At 36.2% G+C, this 15,276-nt stretch overlaps 1 protein-coding gene across 6 annotated transcripts in view; it reads right to left on the reverse strand.

Moving 5' to 3' along the window:
- The window catches only part of invs (inversin), a 43,738-nt gene that overhangs the window by 15,864 nt on the left and 12,598 nt on the right, over positions 1–15,276 (reverse strand). For 5 of the 6 annotated variants that reach the window (XM_051718949.1, XM_051718945.1, XM_051718946.1 and 2 more), the window contains 6 exons: positions 12,541–12,625; positions 12,096–12,262; positions 10,030–10,203; positions 4,197–4,364; positions 2,554–2,734; positions 2,307–2,416 (listed from right to left, as the gene is read on the reverse strand). In XM_051718949.1, coding sequence (XP_051574909.1) covers positions 2,307–2,416; positions 2,554–2,734; positions 4,197–4,364; positions 10,030–10,203; positions 12,096–12,262; positions 12,541–12,625 — 885 coding nt within the window. The remainder of the gene's footprint in view (positions 1–2,306; positions 2,417–2,553; positions 2,735–4,196; positions 4,365–10,029; positions 10,204–12,095; positions 12,263–12,540; positions 12,626–15,276) is intronic. The other variant, XM_051718950.1, reaches the window with a different exon arrangement.

Consider the following 15,276-nt stretch of genomic DNA (forward strand, 5'->3'; position numbering starts at 1 on the left):
TGCAACCAAATTAAGCACTGACTTAGTTACAAACTAACTAGCAGTTACTAAGCCCTTAGTCTGAACTTTACGTCCTAACTTACGTGAGACCTTACGCACAGCTGGTGCAACCCTACCCTGGACCCTTGTTATTTTCCCTGTATATGCTTCCTCTGAGCTCTATATTTCAGATGTACAGCATATCTTATCACCGTTATGCTGACAATTCACAATTTTATTTCCCAGTGCGTGTAGACAAGAATTGTTCATTTGAGAATGCCCTAAATTGCTTCAAAGATATTAAACATTGGCTGGCAAATTTTTTTTTTTACAATTGAATAGTAAAAAAGTTCTGATTTTGGGTTCCTCCATGTCCTCCTTACCTGGCCTGGTTGCCCAGTTAGGTCCTTTGTCGTCGAATGTACATGATCATGTAAGGAGTCTTGGGTGATTTTGGACTCCTCATTGCTTTTCAGTAAGCAGATCAGTGCTGTTGTCAAGGGTAGCTTTTTCCACCTGAGATCTATCGCTAAAATAAAACATTTTCTTTCCCATAAAGACTTGGAAATTGTGATCCACTCACTTATTACATCAAGGTTAGACTATTGTAACTTTGTACATTGGTCTCCCTCAAACTGCATTATCCTGCCTACAGCTGGTTCAAAACGTGGCAGCTAGGCTTTTAACAAGGTCAAGGAAGAGAGATCACATTTCCCCGGTTTTAGGCAATACAATATTAATTATCACACGTATGCTGATGATTAACAACTGTATTTTCCTTTGGAGTGTGATGGCTGTACACCTTTTACAAATTTTTATAAGTGCTTGACTGAGGTAGAGGGATGGCTTGCAAATAATTTTTTGCAATTAAATGAGAATAAGACTGAGTTTATTATGTTTGGGAACAAACAGTCTGGGAAAGGTCTGGTTGAAAGTTACAGACTATTGTCCAACAATATGAAAGGTTATGTGAAGAACCTTGGAGTAATTTTCGATTCTGACATCTGCTTTGATCGTCAAGTTAACAGCGTTGTGAAAACATCTTTCTTTCAGTTAAGGAAATTGTCTAAACTGAAACCTATCCTTTCAAATAAGGACTTGGAGACTGTTTTGCATGCTTTTATTTCCACACGGTTGGATTACTGTAATGCTCTATATCTAGGCATAAGTGAATCTCTGGTTACTCGTCTTCAGTATGTTCAAAATGCTGTAGCGAGAATCCTAACAAACACCAGAAAGTGGGATCATATAACACCTGTGTTGATATCTCTTCACTGGCTAACTGTAAAATATAGGATACAATTCAAGGTGTTAATGTTTGTCTACAAAGCATTCTGAGTATTTAAAGGACATGTTAATCCCTTTACCAGTCCCAACGTCATCTGCGCTCATCTCAGAGCATGCTCTTAACCGTCCCACGGTCTTGCTTGAGGCGTAGTGGAGATCGCGCCTTTTCTGTTGTGGCTCCTGCACTTTGGAATGTGTTGCCGTTATCTTTAAAATCCTCGTCAAGCATGGACATTTTTAAAAGGGGCTTGAAGACTTACTTATTTTACCAGGCTTTTGGCATCTGATTAGGTCTGAGAAATGTGAGTGATTGGTTGTATGATTTATCCTGGAGTTTTGTTTCTGTTGCTATTTTATTTTTGTATAAAGTGCTTTATAAATAAACATCGAGTTGAGCATCTCTACACTGGCTTCCTGTGAAATTCAGGGTTGATTTAAAAATTCTGATTTATGTCTACAAGGCACTATCTGGTCTCATGCCCCAATATATCAGTGACCTTTTCCTCCCTTACTCCCCCACCAGAGTGCTCAGGTCTTCTGATCAACTTTTATTGAGGGTTCCTCGTTGCCGTTATAGATCTAAGGGTGATAGGTCCTAATCTATGGAATAGTCTCCCTTTCTAAGGTCAGCTTCATCACTAGCCACTATTAAATCTTCTTTAAAAATGTATTTTTATTCTGTAGTTTTTGAATAGATCACTGAATAGTTTGAAATGGATAAATACATGATGCTGTATTTAAATGTTTTCATTTATTTTATTATGTTTTATATTTAATTTTAAATCAATCTGTTTTTATATCACACATTATTTATTTATTTGTTTGATCTCTAAAGCACTTTGGGTCAACTTCTGTTGTTTTTAAATGTGCTCTATATCTAAAGGTTGACTTGACTATTAATTGTGTTATTATTTTTTTACACATTACATTTTTTATTTAATTAATTGCACTGAATTAACGCATTACATTGACAGCCTTAGTTATTTTACAACACACACACACACACACACACACACACACACACACACCACGGGTCTTACAGCATAGTTGCTCTGGGCTCCGTAGTGCAGAGGTGTAGCTCCCTGACTGTCTGATGGGATCATCCCAGACTTGTTCCTCTCCAACAGGAGGTGGACAATCTTTGCATGACCTACACACATACACATCTATACTTACAGCAAGTGTTTCTGAATCCAGGAAATGGACTTTTAAGCACTGGCGCTTTGAAAACAAATATTTTAAGCAGTGAAATTATGTATGTGTATGAGTGAGTGTAAATGGGTGTACCCAGCAGTGCCGCCCAGTGTAGTGGTGTTCTGAACAGGTTGTCATAGGCTGTTACACTGCAGCCCTCGTATGACGTCAAGACCTCAACCACTGCCTCATTCCCATCAGCCACTGCAAAGTGCAGAGGGGTGCGGCCCTCATAGTCCTGCCAGTTCAACAGAGACTCCGTGGGAGCAGCTTCCTACAATACACAGACATAGAGGACATAATGATGAGGCCCTATACAGAGTAACATTTTGGATAATTCCTTAATTAGGGGCACCTTTGACAATTTGAAATCTTGAAAAATTCTTCAAACTATGCATGATTTATGTTAAAACATTTATCACATGTCCAGGAATAAAAATCTGATTTTGGTTTTTTTATATTGTGTGCAATGGTAATGACATGATTGTAATTAAATGTATCACTTTTTGGAGAAAAAACTGGAGCCTTGAACTTTAACAAGGTAGCTAGCAGTCAATTAATATTGTTTCTGAATTACTTTTCTCTAATATAGATAATGACACCTAACAAACATACTGTTAGATCATTTATGATCTTCAAAATGCCACTGCCATGCTGACAGAGCCATGTCACCTTTTATTTTTATGATAAACAAAAACAATTTTTTTTGGAACTGTTACATTTTTCTCTAAAATGCTTAGCACAATGGTAATGACAGCGGACCGCGATTGTGGACAGTGTTAGATATTCTTTGTTAGACATTTTTTTTTTTTTTTTTTTTTTTTACATACAAATACTAAAGGAAGGGAATATACGATTACATAAATACATGATGGTCTTACGAAAAACACAAAGTAGACATATCCTGATTTTTACACTTTTTATAAATGTATTACATTTATTAAAAAAAATCTGTTTTTTAGTGAATTACAGTCAAATGCAACTTTTCAGCACTTTAAAAAAAAATGCTCTTAAACGGATAGTTCACCCAAAAATGAAAATACGCTCATCATTTACTCACCCTCATGCCATCCCAGATGTGCATGACTTTCTTTCTTCTGTAGAACACAAATGAAGATTTTTAGAAGAATATTTCAACTCTGCAGGTCTATACAATGCAAGTGAATGGTGATCAGAAAATCACAAAGCAAACATAAAAGTAATCCATATGACTCCAGTGGTTAAATCAGCATCTTCAGAAGTGATATAATAGGTGTGGTTGAGAAACAGATCAATATTTAAGTCCTTTTTTACTCTAAATCTCCACTTTCACATTTACTTTCAGATGTGAAAGTGAAACTTAACAGGCACCACTTTTAATTGTAAAAGTGAAAGTGGAGATTTAGAGTCAAATGACTTAAATTTCTATCTGTTTCTCAACCACACCTATTATATCACTTCTGAGGACACTGATTTAACCATTGGAGTCATATGGATTACTTTTTTGTTTCCTTTATGTGATTTTTGGATCTACAATGATCTGATCACCATTCACTTGCATTGTATTTACCTACAGAGCTGAGATATCCTTCTCAAAATCTTCGTTCATGTTCAGCAGAAAAAAGTCATGCACATCAGGAATGGCATGAGGGTGAGTAAATGATGAGAATTTTCATTTTTGGGTGAACTATCCCTTTTACTATAGAATCCCTCATGTGAGATTAGGCGCACTAGTGAGGTTGTGTGTGTGGTCTCACCAGAATACAGCGCACTGTACGTGTGGCGTTGGGGTGTTTGTTGTGTGCCGCCCAGTGGAGGGGGATTTTGCCCTCGCTGTCTGGTATTCCAATGTTTGAATCATGCTTGATCAGCAGCTTAACATGCTCAGGGTGATTATAGAACGCGCTCCAGTGCAGTGCTGTCTGCTGTTGAAACACCAACATTCAATTTCAGAGATTCCATTTCCAATTGTACTGTTCTTCTTTTACATTCTTTTACAAGCAACAAATCTGTTTCAGTCTACAAGTAAATTGGGGCTTAATAGAATCACACAGCTACTGAGCTGCCAATGAACTGCAAGGGAATAACATTATGGAACTTTTCCAAGAGCACAAATAAAGGAGTGCAGGCATCCGTTCTTCATCATATCACATCATACTAGTTAGCCAGCTCCCTCTGGGCTTAGCAGGTCAAGACCTTGTATTCACAACAACCCTGCTAAAAATGGGCCTGTTTAACTGATCAGGCCTGGGTGGAATCTGCCTGGAGACTTTTTTTATTTTCTGTGCTGATTTTGGGGGAAATCTGCAGAATGGATTTAGACATGGTAAAACTTGTTTAGCAGAGCTAGAAAATTGGTAGCTGAAAGCATAATACACGAGCAAAACATATCATAATTGAACACACAAGGAGAGGGGGATGTATAGCACTTTGTGAATGACAAGCTTTCCAATACAAAGCTTTCTGTGGATATCTGTGGGTGCAGATCCCATGTGGGCTTGCTGTTCATCTTGTTTTGGATGCTTCCTATTATTAGCATGGATGCTCCTCTTTTCTATACTTTTCCACAGTTACACAAGGTGGTTTGATAGTTTTACATTTTTTATAATAGCTGAAAATTATACTAGATATACTGATAATGTAACGTTAATATAATATAGAATATATTATATCTTTAAATGTAACTCCATGACAGCTATTCATAAATGGACTTTTGATGGAAAATAATATTTTTGATTTGTTATAAACTATAACCTACCACAAGTCATTCAAGTCAATTTTGACAAAACAAAACAAAATGTTAGTGTAAATGACGAAACACTTATTTTTAACACATTAAAAATGCACTTCACCCCCAAAAAATTACTTGAATACACCTCTTCTATGTATATAGAAGTTATACATGTTATTAATAACATGTTTAAAATTACTGAGTTCAAAGAAGAAAATAAAATATTTTATTGGGGGCTTGAATAAAAAAAAAGGTCAAGTGGTGTAACTGTCCAGAGAAAGACTCATTCAAAGCTGAAATTCCTGAAAAAAAAAAAAAAAAAAAAAAAAAAAAGATGTTGGCATGAGAAGTGCAGACTAATATTTTATTATAAAAAAATAAAAAATAAAAGGAGTGAAACTATTTTGTTTTAAGACATTATTCATATTTGAAAAAAAAAAAAAGTCAACCAAATCAAAATCATTTAGGATGCCATTTTGATGTCAAAAATCATAAAACAGAGAAATCCCCTTTAGATCCTATAGACTGTGTGATAAGTTTTTCAAAAATCGGATATTTTGATGAAAAGTCATTTTGTTCAGGTCTTATGGAGTAACCCTGAGAAAACTTCTTGATATTCTTGACTCAAAAATTTGTTATTTGTAAAAATATGTTTGAAAACTTTTTTGTTAAATGAATGATTAAGTTGTGTACACACTCATGTATTCAGGGTGAAAGAAAGTTATTTTACATCTTTTTAGAAAACCGTGTAAATTCTTAATTTTTATTTTTATTCATTCTCATTTTTTGCATTGGTGCACTATAAAAATATTTTTTCAACTAAAAAGTAATTGTTTGTGCAGCTTTAAAAATTATGAAACTTTAAATTAAATAAATTAAATGCCAATTTATTTTTACATTTAATTATAAATTATAATTGTAATATTTTAAAGTAAAAAACTTTTGCATATTCATATTTATTCTCAATCTTGTTTTTCGCATAGATATGCTGTAACAAAAATATTTTGTTTAGACAATCTTTAAAAAATGTTGTGTTAAATTGATTGAGAAGTTTGGAATAAGGAAACTGGTACTTTAATTCACCAAAGTGGCATTCAACTGATCACAAAGTATAGTCAGGACATTACTGATGTTAAAAAAACAGCACCATCACTATTTGAAAAAAGTCATTTTTGATCAATCCTAGACAGGCCCCATTTCCAGCAGCCATCACTCAAACACCTTATCCTTGAGTTATCATGCTAAATTGCTATTTTGGTACTAGAAATTAACTTGCCATTATATCAAACACAGTTGAAAGCTATTTGGTTCATTAAATGAAGCTTAACATTGTCTTTGTGTTTGTTTTTGAGTTGCCACAGTATGCAATAGACTGGCATGTCTTAAGGTCAATATTAGGTCAAAAATGGCAAAAAAGAAACAGCTTTTTCAAGAAACTCACCAGTCAATCATTGTTTTGAGGAATGAAGGCTATACAATGCTTGAAATTGCCAAAAAACTGAAGATTTCATACAAAGGTGTACACTACAGTCTTCAAAGACAAAGGACAACTGACTCTAACAAGGACAGAAAGAGATGTGGAAGGCCAGATGTACAACTAAGCAAGAGGAGAAATACGTCAGAGTCTCTAGTTTGAGAAACAGACACCTCACATGTCCTCAGCTGAAAGCTTCATTGAATTTTACCCACTCAACACCAGTTTCATGTACAACAGTAAAGAGAAGACTCAGAGGTGCAGGCCTTATGGGAAGAATTGCAAAGAAAAAGCCACTTTTGAAACAGAAAAACAAAAACAAAAGGTTAGATTGGGCAAAGAAACACAGACATTGGACAACAGATAATTGGAAAAGAGTGCTATGGATCTTAACCCCATTGAGATTTTGTGGGATCAGCTAGACTGTAAGGTGTGTGAGAAGTGCCCGACAAGACAGCCACATCTATGGCAAGTGCTACAGGAAGCGTGGGGTGAAATGCCACCTGAGTATCTGGACAAACTGACAGTGAGAATGCCAAGGATCTGCAAAGCTGTCATTGCTGCACGTGGAGGATTTTTTGAAGAGAACTCTCTTAAGTAGTTTTTAAGAAACTTTCTTTTTTTTTTTTTTCCACTGTTTTTTTTTTTGCATCTGGCCACAAAACAAGCCTCGTCACGAGAAATCATGATTCAGTTTATCAAATTATTACAAAACTAACAGACAGATAAGGGCCAAACAAGACCCCCTTATATGACTCAATGGGAGCACTGATACAACCGCAGTGCACGCACACGCGCGCGCGCGCGCGCGCGCACACACACACACACACACACACACACACACACACACACACACACACACAGAATAATGATTTAAAACAGAAGCCTTAATAACCATGGTAGCTTTGAGCAGTTTGTCTGTGGAATGAGATTTTAAATGACTGCGTATCTAAAGAGTCGCTGTATGTGCGTAGATCATTGGAAAGTAAACTGAGTTGAATGTTTACAGTAATTGGAGCCAAAGTGAATAAAGCTGCATGTGGTCTGGTAATCTGGAGCAGTTGATAGCAGTGTTTCCCAGGAAAGCACAGGGCCTACATATGCACCTCTCTAACTTATTTTGCTCTGTAGTGACTGCCACATGTTTTCCTACCAAGTTTTCTTCTAAAAGCTTGTTTATACTACTAATCCTAGCACAATGTCCTAACCAGATTCGAAAAAAAGGTATCTGTTCCATGTTAATCAGAAGTTGTCCACAATAGCCATGACTGCAACAAAAAAGACATATTGTTGAACGCTTGGTTCCTATTTCTATTTAAGCCCTACCCAGTGTGAACTCTAATTGGTCCTCATAACTGTACATTTAACATAAAATATGTTCTGATTGACTGCGATTGTGCCACGTCGAACAGCAGTTTAGTGTTCAGTGTGGACAGACAAATTTCTTGTCGCTGGAATCTTATCGCAGTGCATCTGGTTAGGACACGGTGTAAAGGGCACTATAAATAAAGGGCTCCTGTTACCGGTATTATAGCTCGTACATGAATCTTATAATATTACAATAAAGTGCTATAGCAATACAAAACATCACTGAAGGGATAGTTTTTCCATGCAATGAAAGTAAACTGGGACTGAGGCTAACATTCACCCCAACATCTCCTTTTGTGTTACACAGAAGAAACAAAGTCAGACAGGTTTGGAACAAGATGAGGGTGAGTAAATGACAAAATGTTCATTTTTGGGTGAACTATCACTCCAAGAGGTTTTGTTGTAATCTTGGGTTGGTTTGTATTCTCTTGGTGAACTGTAGGAGAAGTCTGTGGCATGCAACGAGTGTGCGATTGTCACTTCACACACATACATAAGGTTAAGGCGATGAGACCCTGAGCCTCTTAGGCACCAGGCAAACTCTCACAGCAGCTTTGAGAAAATATATTTTATTAGACAATTTAAACAGAACTCATATCCTCCACAGAAACATCAGAGGGTGTAGAGCCCCCCTGCTGCTTTATGGCACATATACAACCAAAAACACACACACACACACACACACACCATAACCTAACGTTAACCCCTGATCCAAGCCCATGCCATCTGTAGAGGAGACAGTTCCAAAACCTAGTAGCTGCCTCGCTGCCAACTGCCTACATAGGCAGCATCCTAACCATCTTGAAACCTCATGAGTGACTGATTTAAAGTGCTCTACAAAAGGCAGCAACTCTGTGCGCCACCACACAAATAGCGCTCAGCATATTTAGAGACTGGCAATTTATTTCAACAGACGCAACACTCTAACTACACAATAATCTTAGAAGCATAAAAATACATAGCACAGACAAATATTGGGAAAATATTGTTTAATTGCATAACAACACATAATTAATTTTAATTAAAAGGTTTGTTCACCCAAAAATGAAAATTCTCATCATTTACTCACCATCATCCCATTCCAGATGTGTATGACTGTCTTTCTTCTGCAGAACACAAATTATGATTTTTAGAAAAATATTTCAGTTCTGTAAGTCCATTCAATGCACGTGAATGGGTGCCAAATTTTTGACATTCAAAATAGCACATAAAGGCATCATAAAAGTAACCCATACAACTACAGTGTTTTAATCCATATCTTCAGAAGTGATATAATAGGTGTGGGTGAGAAACAGAGCAATATTTAAGTCCTTTTTTGCTAAAAAATTATTCTTCCTGCCCAGTAGTCATGAAGAATGTGTATTACCAAAAACACAAGAAGAAGAATGTGAAAGTTAAAGCGGAGATTGACTGAGCAAGGAGGAGAATTTATAGTAAAAAAGGATGTAAATATTGAGCTGTTTCTCACCCACACCTATCATATCGTTTCTGAACACATGGATTTAACCACTGGAATCTTATGGATTACTTTTATGCTGACTTATGTTATTTTTGGAGCTTCAAATTTTTGGCACCCATTCACTTTCATTGTGTGGATCAAAAGAGCAGAGATATTCTTCTAAAAATCTTCATTTGAGTTCAGCAGATGAAAATCATACACATCTAGGATGGCATGAGTGTGAGTAAATGATGAGAGAATGTTCATTTTTGGGTGAACTATTCCTTTAAATATTCTTATTGAAACATTTTAGAATTCATATTTATCTTGCTTCGTTCACCATCTTGGATTTATTTTTTTCACTGAGCTCGTATTAGGGAATTGGCTTCTCCATGAAGGATACATGAGATGCTACCTTAGAATTGGGCTAAAACAAGGTATCTTAGAAGGTAGCATAATTAAGTAGCCTACATTTTCGCAGCATTCACATCGAAAGCACACCTAGGATGCCTTAAAAAGTTTGGAGAGCAACTGTTTGTGTGTAAGCATATCTAGTGTATGTATCTGTTTGTTTTTTACCTTATTCCTGTCCTGCGTGTCAACCTCACCAGGTGCCATGTGCTTGAGGAGCAGAGACAGAGGTTTGGAGCTGGAGTGACGGGTTGCCAGGTGCAGTGGTGTCATTTCCTCCAGATCCTTCAATCGCCAATCGGCATGGCGTGACAGTAAGAGTTTCATGAATCGCACGTTGCCCTGAGAAGCACATGCAATTACACAGGAATTCACATAATATTTTCATTTGTATGCACTGTATCCTCCAATACATATACAGTATGTCTACTGAATTACCCAAGCATGGATAACATGTAATTTATTCTAAACTTTTATGTTACTGTTATCAATCAATCAACTATAATTTCAGTTGTGGCCTAGTGGTTATTGCATGTGCACTCATGCAGGCGATGCGAGTTTGATTCTAACTCACATAAATTTCCTGAGCCTGTTCCTCCCTTTGGTCTGAGAAGGAGACCAAGATTTAAATAGTGAATAAAGGCTTAAATTTTTGTATGTTTCCCACTGAAACCATTCATATCGCCTCAGAAGACATGGATTAAACCACTCAAATTGTATGGAAGTTTTGGACCCCACTGACTTTCATTGTAAGGACAAAACACATCATACATCCTTCAAATTATCTTTGAGTTCTGCAGAAGAAAGTAATACAAGGTTGGAAAAACATGAGGGTAAGTAAATGATCACAAGATTTTCATTTTGGGTGAATGATCCCTTTAAGTGAACTGCAAAAAAGTTCAAAGGTGATTAAAAATGGTGACCAGTCACAGCACCTAAAATATACAATTTCCCTTATACTTAAAATATTGATGTTGATAAAAATATTGTCAAATATTGCAAATATTGCTGGTGTTTTTATTGGGCCGCAGTTTGAGGTAGAGGCAGCTGTTTATCCATCTACGTGTCTAAATGTGTCTGAGTGTGAATGGCCCTCCCCTCTCATCAAGTATCCTCCCAGGTCTACTTAGCTCCTGTGTAAAACATTCCAGGGAGAGCCCTTCTCTCCGTGTGTGTGTGTGTGTGTGTGTGTGTGTGTGTGTCAGGGTTCTCAGTCTCTATTCCCAGCCCAATTAGAGTGTTAATCCCTGAGCTATAGCTCTTATTGATCTAGATGTCAGCGTGTTAACCATCAATCCCTTCCCTCCCCATTTTCCTCTCCTCATCCTCTTTTGCCTTCCTCTCCACTCTCCTCCTCTTCTCTCCTATTCGTTCTTCACCTCTCCTCTCCCCTCTCTTCCTCTTCTTTATTCAGACAACCCAGTTTATTAAGTCAAAACAACATAACACATAAACAAGCACTCTCATATTCAAATCCAGCTGTCAAGATCTGACAAGATCACAAACACTAGAGGGCAGTAAACACTAACAACTTAGGTCAGATATAAACCAGGGCTCAGGGTAATAATGCCACCAAAATATTTAATAAAAGTAGATATTTAAAATGTGGGGACTGAAAATGCCCCCATAGTAATAATAGTTTTTTTTTTTCTATCATTTGATATATTTAATTATGCCAAGACTATCTAGTGATGGGTTTAGTGCCTCTGCAGACAGTGTAGTGACCTGTAGCTGTCAGATATCTGTATTCAGTGTCTCAGAGGTGACTGTTCTTGAATGTGTAGCTAATATGAATCAGTCCTGAAAACACTAAATGTGAAGCAAACACTCCCAACAATTCCAAAACCTAAAACAGAGATTACATCAACATTTATTGTGACAGTAAACAGAAGGAGAGATGCATTATCTAACAAAGAGACTGGCCAATTATTTAAATTGTCATATAACATAGCATTTAATGTGTTATCATATCTTACACATTATTTACAGCTACGTTTGTATTTGATGTTAATTTGTTTTAAAATTAACATCCTAACTGTTCAGATCAAGAATTTATTTCAGTTAATTGAAATTCAAATAAAGTTTTTGAATCACACAATTAGTTTTTATATGGTTACAAAAAAACCTCTCAAAGATAAAAAAAATAAATAAATCAATTTGGGGGGCAACTATTGCTCCTTTATTATCATAAACAGATCTGCTCAGAGATAGACAGGTGTGTGTGCATATGTCACCTTTTGTGCTGCAAGGTGCAGTGCGGTTCTCTGACTGTGATCAGTCTTATTGACGGCTGCACCAGCTTTAAGCAGAACCTCTGCACAGTCCAAACGGTCAGCCAGCACACAGTACATCAGAGGAGTCCTCCCAAACTGATCCACACTGTCCCGTAGACGTGGCTCTGCTACATACACACAAAAGAGTCAACCCTAACCTATTGTTAGAATACATCCTAATTGTAAATGATTACATGAAGAGCATGCCAAAAATAAAAAATAAAAATTCAGGATTGAGTCTTAAGTCTTGTATCATCTTGAATGGATGCCAGGGTAAAATATACAGGTTTATTGGTAATTATACAAAAATATTTGATTGCAGAATGGCACGTATCACAATACCAATCAGAATTAAGTATCCCAGAGAACTGTGTAATTAAGTTGCATTAATATATGGGCATTATACCTGTGATCAGTCTTTGTAAGGTGTTCTTGTCTCCATTCACAGCAGCTGCATGCACCTGAGATGGATTCTGGGGGAGCAGCATCGCCTGGTGCGAACACACAAATCAGAGATCATACAATACTCTTACTTCCCAGAAATTAAAGACCATGTAAAATGGTTGAAGGCATTTGTGGCATAATACTGATCAAAACAAATATGAATTTTGACTTGCCCCTCCTTTTCTCAAAAAAAAAAAATCTGGGTTACAGTGAGGCACTTACGATGGAAGTGAATGGAAGTGAATTTTTAAATGTTAAAATACTCACTGTTTCAAAAGTATAGCCACAAGACATAAACAATATGTGTGTAAAAATGATTTTAACCTTTTCAGTGTAAAGTAACAGCCTAACCAAATATTTTGTCAACAAACCCCAAAACCCTAAAATTACAATTAAACAACTTTACAGCTCAAATAATACATGGGTTTTAACAAGAGAATTAATTTAAGTGCTTTAATAAAATTATAAACTTCAAATTTCTGCATTTAAACCCTCCAAAAATTGACCCCATTTACTTCCATTCTAAGTTACGGTGGCCATGAAGTGCAAAACAAAACAACAAATCTAAAAATACAACGGCAAATCCGATAACAAAAGACCAAATCAGAAATCACAACAGCAAATCCGGAAATAAAACAAGTTAGAAAACACAACAGCAACTCAGAAAACACAATAGCAATGCAGAAAATACAACAGCAAGACAGAAAACACAACAGCAATTCAGTTGAAATGGATAGTGTAGGTTCCATAGCTTCTCATCTGATTGGCTGTGTGAATGAGACCTATTCCTTTCTTCAGGATTGGTTCACTGATTATATCAGAATCCATGCCAAAAGATCACTGACTGAAAAACTAAATCATTTGGAGTGTTTTCTCTCTCGGGAAAACAGTAACAGGAAACTTTATAACGCAGAGAGTGAAAACAGTGAGCGGGAAAAGTTAGTTTTAGGTACGATATTCATCTATGGTCTCATGGTTCAACTAGTGCGTAAGGGACCGTCTTAAAGTCCACAAACTGCGCTAAAACGTTGATGCTGTCCAAGCGTTCATTCAACTTGCATGTTCTAACTTAAAAAAAAAAAAAAACTGTTGTTTAACATTTTTTTATTATAAAGTAGATCCAATTATATGGATTCAATTATTTTAGTAAAAACACCACTAAAATTCATCAACATGTCATTTTTACATTACAAAGGTTGTAGCATACATTTAACTTACATGTAACTTTTACATTAAATTGAATAATGTATAGGTATAATTCCACATCCTGGGAAAATCTCAACTAGAGTAAGGCAGCATATCTAATAGCAGCCTTCTACAACCTTTACAATATGAAAATAATACCTTGGTAAAATTTCAGTAATTTGTTTTCTAAAATAATTGAACACTGTACTCATAATTGGACATGCTGGCTTCAAATGTAGAAAGTGAGCCATCACGCCGGCAGTCTACTGCAACATTTAGAATGAGAAAATGCTTTTTTAATAGCAGTGTTTATTATGTTAGAATATGCAAGTCAATTGAAAGAATGCTTGGACACCGGCGTTTTATCGCATTTTGTGGAATGTTTAGACGGTCCCTTACACACCGTAGTTGAACATTGTACCTAAAAAAAAACGAATCTTTTCCCACTCCCTGTTTTTGCTCTCTGTGTTATAAAGTGTCCCATCACTGTTTTACTGAGTGAAAAAACACACAATTTTCAGTAATTGAGCATTTGGAATGAATTTTGAAATAATCGCACAAGTGGGCAGAGAACCAGTCCTGAGGAAAAAACTAGGTATTCTCCACACAGCCAATCAGGTGATGGAACCTACCCTTTCCGTTTCGACTGAACTGCTGTTGTTTTTTCTGTTTTGCTGTTTTGTTTCTGGATTTGGTGTTGTGTTTTCTGATTTGCTCTTTTGTTATCGGATTTGCCGTTGTGTATTATGATTTGTTGTTGTGTTTCTGAATTGTTATTTTGTCTTTGGATTTGTCGTTGTGTTTTTAGATTTGTTGTTTAGTTTTGCAATTCACGGCCACCGTAGTACGTGCCTCACCGTAACCTCTATTTTTGCTTTTTAAAGAAAAGGGAGGGATGAGGCTAAATACATTTTTGTGGTAATAAAAATTATGCCACAAATGCTGTCAATTGAGCTTAACTTGTATTGAACCCACAATATTCATTTAAGGAAATGGTTTGATGAACGTCTTTCCTAACATATTTCCTATTAAAAGAGGAATCGGCCATCAATATTTTTCATCCACTTTTTTTTGGAAGAGAAAGCACATACATTTTAATTCTGCTAAAAGTTTATTTTGTTAATGTTTAGGATTATCATAGCTAATAGATATAGACTAAAAGCCAAAAAACTTTGATTTCATGGGCTTTTAACAAGGGCCAGGCATTATTAAGATTATAGACTAAAAAGAAATGCTGAGCTTCGAATGGGGACTGAACTAACCATTACATCCACTCACAGTGGTTCAGATGGAATGCTGGGTAATCCTCAGACAGGAAGTAGCAACCAGGGGGCAAATCCCCACTGAGATACACCCAGCCCAACTCATCTCTTATTCATGCTCATCAATATTACAAGAGCTTAAAAAAAATCAATTACACATACAGATACATACTAAATGTGTGCGATCTGCTAAGATGGCTATTTATGACTGAATAATTGAGGATAGCAGCAATATACAATACTACCATCTT

Source organism: Myxocyprinus asiaticus, chromosome 15, assembly GCF_019703515.2.
Source record: "Myxocyprinus asiaticus isolate MX2 ecotype Aquarium Trade chromosome 15, UBuf_Myxa_2, whole genome shotgun sequence".
In the NCBI taxonomy this organism is placed as follows: Eukaryota; Metazoa; Chordata; class Actinopteri; order Cypriniformes; family Catostomidae; genus Myxocyprinus; species Myxocyprinus asiaticus.